General features: G+C 34.4%; 1 protein-coding gene across 1 annotated transcript; it reads left to right on the top strand.

The window, feature by feature from the left end:
• The first annotated feature begins 416 nt into the window (after positions 1 to 416).
• Positions 417 to 4,815, top strand: LOC18448648 (Serine/Threonine-kinase). The gene is made up of 2 exons (XM_088869229.1): positions 417 to 986; positions 4,226 to 4,815. The coding sequence occupies exons 1-2, from the start codon at positions 958 to 960 to the stop codon at positions 4,719 to 4,721; spliced, it is 525 nt and encodes a 174-aa protein (XP_088725355.1). The 5' UTR covers positions 417 to 957; the 3' UTR covers positions 4,722 to 4,815.
• The last annotated feature ends 1,535 nt before the right edge of the window (positions 4,816 to 6,350 follow it).

The raw sequence follows: 6,350 nt of genomic DNA, 5'->3' as shown, positions 1-6,350 counted from the left end.
ATGAAATTAGTGCCATTTGGGGAACCTGTCGATCCGAGTCAGCTTGCCGATTCCTGAGTAGGCTCATTTATTTTGTAAGGAGAAAATTGTAAAAATAGGAATCCAGGTTAAAACAATTTGAAAAGAAAAAAAATTACCCAAAAAATATATTAACAATAATGATTCTGCGTCGGATCGAAAAAATTTTATTACTAATTCAAATACCTTGTATCTCTTATACAAGTGAGGAGGACCCTAGGTCATTGTCAAAAAAAAAAAATGCCATGGTCCCCTTTGGAAAGTAAAAAAGGCAAGGGTAGTTACTTCATTTTGTGAAAAATTGGAGTTGGTTTCCTAATTTCGACCTTTTCTTATGTTGAGTGATGCCCACTTGGAAACATCAAAATTAAGTTACTCAAAGTCAAGGCTGCTAGCATTTGCCATCAAGAATTGGGTTCTTTGGCAGAGGGAAGGTCTCTCTCTCTCTCTCTCTCTCTCTCTCTCTTTGCCATCAAGAATTGGGTTCTTTGGCAGAGGGAAGGTCTCTCTCTCTCTCTCTTTTAAAAGCTGCTATAACTCAAACACCTCTCTCTCTCTCTCTCTCTCTTTTAAAAGCTGCTATAACTCAAACACCTCTCTCTCTCTCTTTTAAAAGCTGCTAGAACTTAAACACCTCTCTCTCTCTCTCTCTCTCTCAAGCTGCCTTAACTCAAACACCTCTTTATAGATTTAAGAGTTGCCTTAATTCAAACAACAAACCCCACCTATATCTCCCTTTCTATATTTAAAGTCACCTTGCTTCAACTCTCTCTCTCTCTCTCTCTAAGGGGGAGGGGGGGGAATCCTGGTAAAGCAAAAGCAGGTAAAAAATATGCAAACCAGGCCAACCTTTTCCCTGTTGACAACCCACTTGAGGCCACTACCTACATCATCCCCTCTTCCTCATCCTTTCCCCTTGTATCTCTCCATCCCCCATTGATGCAAGATCCCCAAAGCCACAAATCAAGGTACATCTCTCTCTCTCTCTCTCTCTCTCTCTCTCTCTCTCTCTCTCTCTCAAACCAGAATTCAAGGTAAAACCCTCTCTCTCTCTCTCTCACTCTCTCTCCCAGTACTATAGTTATGTGCATAGACACAGGCCTGAACTGGTTTTTCTCACTGGAGCTCTACCTAGCATCCAAATCAATGGTAGATATACCATTCAAAAAACATGAAAATCTACCAAATTAATGGTAGATATATGGTAATATAGACATAGACATAAGCCACAAAAAGAAGCATGTTAGCTCTCACTTGTTAAAATTCTTCATTCATTCTTTTGTGACAGATGATTATCCAATTCAATTCATTAGTTCAGTTTTGATGGTTAGATAGTCTGTTTAGTGTTATGCCAAGCATTCCAATGAGTTATGGACATGCATGTGTTTCACATACATACATGCATTAGTGCATATACAGGTTTTATCATGTTTTTGTACTAATTTTTGCATGCATATGCATTACATCCATGCATACATGCCTGTACAAAAGGAGATTTAATGCTAGGAGACTATTTATCTTTCATACAAAGAGCTGATAATCACCCATAAACATCAAAGGCAAAAGAGTGATTTACATTCAGACCCTAATTTTTTTTAAAAAATACGAAATGCTTCATTCATAAGCCGAAATCACAAAAAAAGTCGGTTGACTGCTTTTTTTTCTTTTCCACATTGCCCTTCGGTTTGAGGATGGAATACTTGGTCTAAATTTTAACTTACTCTTTTTAATTTTTTCGTTAGTATGACAGTGCCCGAAGCTTTAGGATAGTGCCTTACTAACAAAAAAAACTAAAAAAAAAATTTAAAATTTGGTCGGAGGATGTCTTTAGACTGAGGGGCAATTTTGAAATAAATAAATAAATATGTGAGTTGACCTACTTTCTTTGTAATTTTCACTTATAAATGGAGCATTTTATATTTTAGGAAATAATTTAGTGTCCGTAAGTAAATCACTCAATCGAAAAAATAAGGTGCCAAAGTTCAAAAACTTTCTTTGGACTTTGAGCCCAGTCAACAAGACACTCCCAACTACCCGATTTCATATCCAACGGCTAAAATTGATCGTGACTTCCTTATACCAAACCGGCCTTATTTACTTTTCTTATACATATACACACATGCACATGAACTTCTTTTTTTCAAAAAAGAATTACATGTACATGAATTAATTTCCTTTAAAATGTACAGTAACTCAGTTTTTAATTTTAGGCCACCAATTTTATGTAACTGAACAAAAATGGAGTACTTAATCAAAGGTATGTAGCATGCACACATGTGCACATACACACACATGTTAGTAGTATATGTTTGACATTAGCAAAATACAAATGTGGAAAGAACTAAAATTTAGGAAAAGAAAAGCTAGTAAACTCATCATGTGAAAGATCAAGAAAATCACAGGAATATAGCTGGTGGGGTCAAATCAAATATAAAGAAATTGAGAACTATGGGAGGTGCAAAAGGGCGCTTTGATGAGAGAGAGAGAGGGGAAAAAGAAGAGGGTGCTTCTACTTCTGAGAGAAAACTCACGAAGAAGAGCATGAATGAGAGAGACAAGAAGAGGGTAATTCCACTTCTAAGGAAAACTCTTGAAGAAAAGTATGAGAGAAAGAAAGGAGTGTGCTTCCACTTCTTAGAGAGAGTTCATGAAGACGAGTATTAGAGAGAGAAAAAAAAAGAAGTGGGTTCTTCTACTTCTAAAAGAGAACTCTTGAAGAACAGTATGAATGAGAGAGACAAGAAGCGTGTGCTTCCATTTCTAGGGAAACTCTTGAAAGCTAGTACGAGAGAGAGAGTGCTTCCACTTCTTAGAGACAATTTATGAAAAAGAAGTAACGAGCAAAGTCAATGATAGCAAAATCAAACTATTGGCTGGGCTTTTTGCTATAGCGAAGCACAATGTCTTTCGCAGCAGAAAAAAGCCTCTTCAACTTGTGCTTTTATGTTCAGTGTTGCACAGCACTCTCAAACTTTTTGACATTTAGAGAGAGAGGAAAAAGAAGAAGGTGCTTCATCTTCTAAGGGAAAACTCTTGAAGAAGAGTATGAATGAGAGAGACAAGAAGAGGGTGCTTCCACTTCTAAGGAAAACTCTTGAAGAAGAGCATGAGAGAGAGAGAAAGAGAGAGGGTGCTTGTTTGAAAAGTGAATGATGAGAGAGACACAAATGGGCCCAAAAAGCTCAAAATATGGTGCTCTAAAGAATCTCACTTTTGTTAAGGCACCGTGGGTGTGAATAAATAATTACAAAACCTTCATGTTGACTTTAGTAATGTTGTTACTACCAAACTTCTATATACTAAACCTAGCTAAGAATCTTTTCTCAACTTTTTTGTCAAACTAGAAATAATCCATTAAGATTTTAATACTTTAACATTGAACATTAAGAATTATGATTGACCCATGTATGTATGGTTAAAGCTTTTTCGGTGTATTTTCACACATAATTTATGTGCTTGGAGACCCACAAAATCAAACAACTAGAAGAGACAAGAGAATGTCACTAGTTGGCTCCAAGAATGTTTAGTACGTCACAAATGAACAGCCTCGTTCTTGGCACACTGTCAGCAATCCAATCAAATCAAATGGTTGAATGACTCTGAGAATATATAAATTATATATGTATGGGGACATATAGGAAGTATTGCCATACAAATATTTAGCTCTAAACAACAATATATGCACATATATTTGCACAAATTATTTCTTAGAATCTAGTCTACCCATTCACAGTCAAACACAGGCATGCACATATAAGTGCATGCATGAACTTATCATAAATACACACACATGTATATATGTATGTATACACATGTATGAAGACATACTTCTACATGTTTGCACATATAGGCATACATGCAAGGACATGTATAAACTTTCATGCCTGCATACATGTTTGCATATAATTTCTTTTTTTTATTTAGATGAAAGGTACAAGACAAAGACCATATGCTTTTGGTACAAGAAGGTCATAATCCCTATGGCCATTAGATGTGATATCATGTGGCTTAAGATGCGTCATTAACCAGTTTCACAGTCTAACAACAAATTTCTTGGGCTTTAGGCACACCTTAAGCTGTCGGATCTTACATCAAATAGTGTGGAGTGATTGTGACCTTGTAATATAGATAAAAGTTCTTATAGTATACAATCCCATATTTGAAAGTACATGTGGATCTATATGTGATACTCTTAGGCATTTTGCAGAAAGACTTGGTACAAGAAAGCCATGGAAGTAGCAAATCAATGGCTGAGATTCGTCGAGTTCCCTCTTGGTCCCGAAAAACCTACAAGGCTGAGGAAATCTTCTTCCTCTAGGGGCGCCTCTTCCCTCACTAGAGTGTGCCTTTGTGCACCTATCTCTTCATACACTGAGGTCTTTAGGGCCGAGTACCCCCCAAGAAGGAGCAATAGTTGCTCGAGATCTCGGCCTCTCTCCGTGCCCGATCAAAATTACTCTCCGAGAAACGGAAAGAGAGAGAGTACATCATCACTTAGTGTTAATAGAAGGGTTTTTAGGGGAAAATCTGTAACTGATAATTCACTTATGAGGAGATTTGTGGTGGAAGAGGAGGCAATGATGCAAGTGAGGAGAAGAAATGAGATGGAGTTGGTAAGGAGAAGGAGCTCGTTGAAGAGAAAGAAGATTGGGCCTAGCCCTCTCAGTAGAATGGTATTGGCAGAGGAGGTTAAGATATTATAAGTGTTTTTTGCCCATTTTATCAGTTTTTTTTCTATTTTGTTTGGTCTGAATTGTGGGGTGTATATTCTCATTTTTTTTTAAAAGATTACTGGCATATCTCTCTCTCTCCCCCTCTCTCTCTCTCTCTCTCTCAATTTTTGAAAATTTCTGGACTCTTTCTTTAAGCACAATTCAAAGGGGTGCAGTTTTATAAAGCTTCAACCTTAAAGAATCAAAGTAAGGCTCATCTCCAAAGTTCAAACCATGCTGAATAAATATGCAATTTTAGTGCCAAAAACACTTGTAATAGCTCTGAAACTTTTTTCATCTCTGGTTATAAAATTTAAAGCTCCAAAAATGGCGTCGATCAAGCAAATCTACAAATACTTCAAAATTTTGAAAATGGATAAGTGCTACAAGATGCACTATTTCAAGACCTAAAATCATTTTGTTTTCTATATGCATATTTCCCGAGGTTAAGATAATGAATTGGACGGTTTTCTAATGTTGAAACAACCTTTTCTAGGGGTCTTTTAGGTGTGTCTTACTTCTATAGTATAAGATCGACATTTATATAAGCTTTTTTTCGGTTCAAAGACAATAAAGTTTTTTTTATGCTCAAAGACAATAACTTCCTATTTTCTTTTATTTTTCTCTTTTCTTGAACAACTCCAAATGGGTGAATAGAGGATTCATCATCTCAAGTCTCTCCTACCAACCATTGTGGTTGATGTATGCATATTTTACCCTATCATAATATAAGCTATTGTTTAAAGGTGCTATGATCACTAGGAAAAATTCTTAAGTGATATTTTAATTTTAATTTCATTTGAGTACTTCCTGAAAATATATTTTCAAAGATGTCTAAATTGCCCATGTTCATTCCAATAATTTGACCCACCTAAAAGAAGCTGATGTACTTTGCATTTGATATATTATATATAATATTTATCTAATATAATAAAATATAAGATATTTATATATTATGTATATAATATTTATATTATTATTTGCTATATTATATATAATATAAATATATATATTATATAAAATATAATAAATGTATATTATATTTATATATAATATAGTATAAATCTATAGTAATATTATATTATATTATATCATATTAATAATACTAATAATATGTATTTATATTATGCATAGTGAATAGTGATCAACAAAAAACTTCTGAAAGATTAAGTTCTTAACCCTTTAGAAACTTAATCTTTCACCTTTTAACAAAGGAATGAGAATTTTTGTTGAAATATTAGTCTTTAAACTGTTTATAAAAAGTATGAAACAAATGCGAAACTTTTTCAAAATTTAAAATAATACGTTCAAAAAAAACAAACATGTCCTTAATGATGATGACCCTTCTATGATATTTTTCCTAAATCTTAAAAACTTTTCTTCTCTTATGAAAGCAATTTCAAGATTAATCAAATGTCAACTACTAAAATTGTAAATAGTGCGTGTAGCATGCTTATGTGGGAGCATACTCTACATTAACTCCGTCAGGCAAAAGATCAACTTAATAGATTTTTTTAATATGAACTTCGGGATTCTACCAAAAAAATCATTAGATGATTATCTTAAGAAATAGATTTTGTATTCTTCAAGACTTAGATCTTCCCCTTCAAAATGTAATAG

Source organism: Amborella trichopoda, chromosome 6 (assembly GCF_054954075.1).
Source record: "Amborella trichopoda isolate Santa Cruz 75 chromosome 6, AtrichopodaSantaCruz75HAP2 v2.0, whole genome shotgun sequence".
Lineage (NCBI taxonomy): Eukaryota > Viridiplantae > Streptophyta > Magnoliopsida > Amborellales > Amborellaceae > Amborella > Amborella trichopoda.
This window is presented reverse-complemented; position numbering and strand designations above follow the sequence as displayed.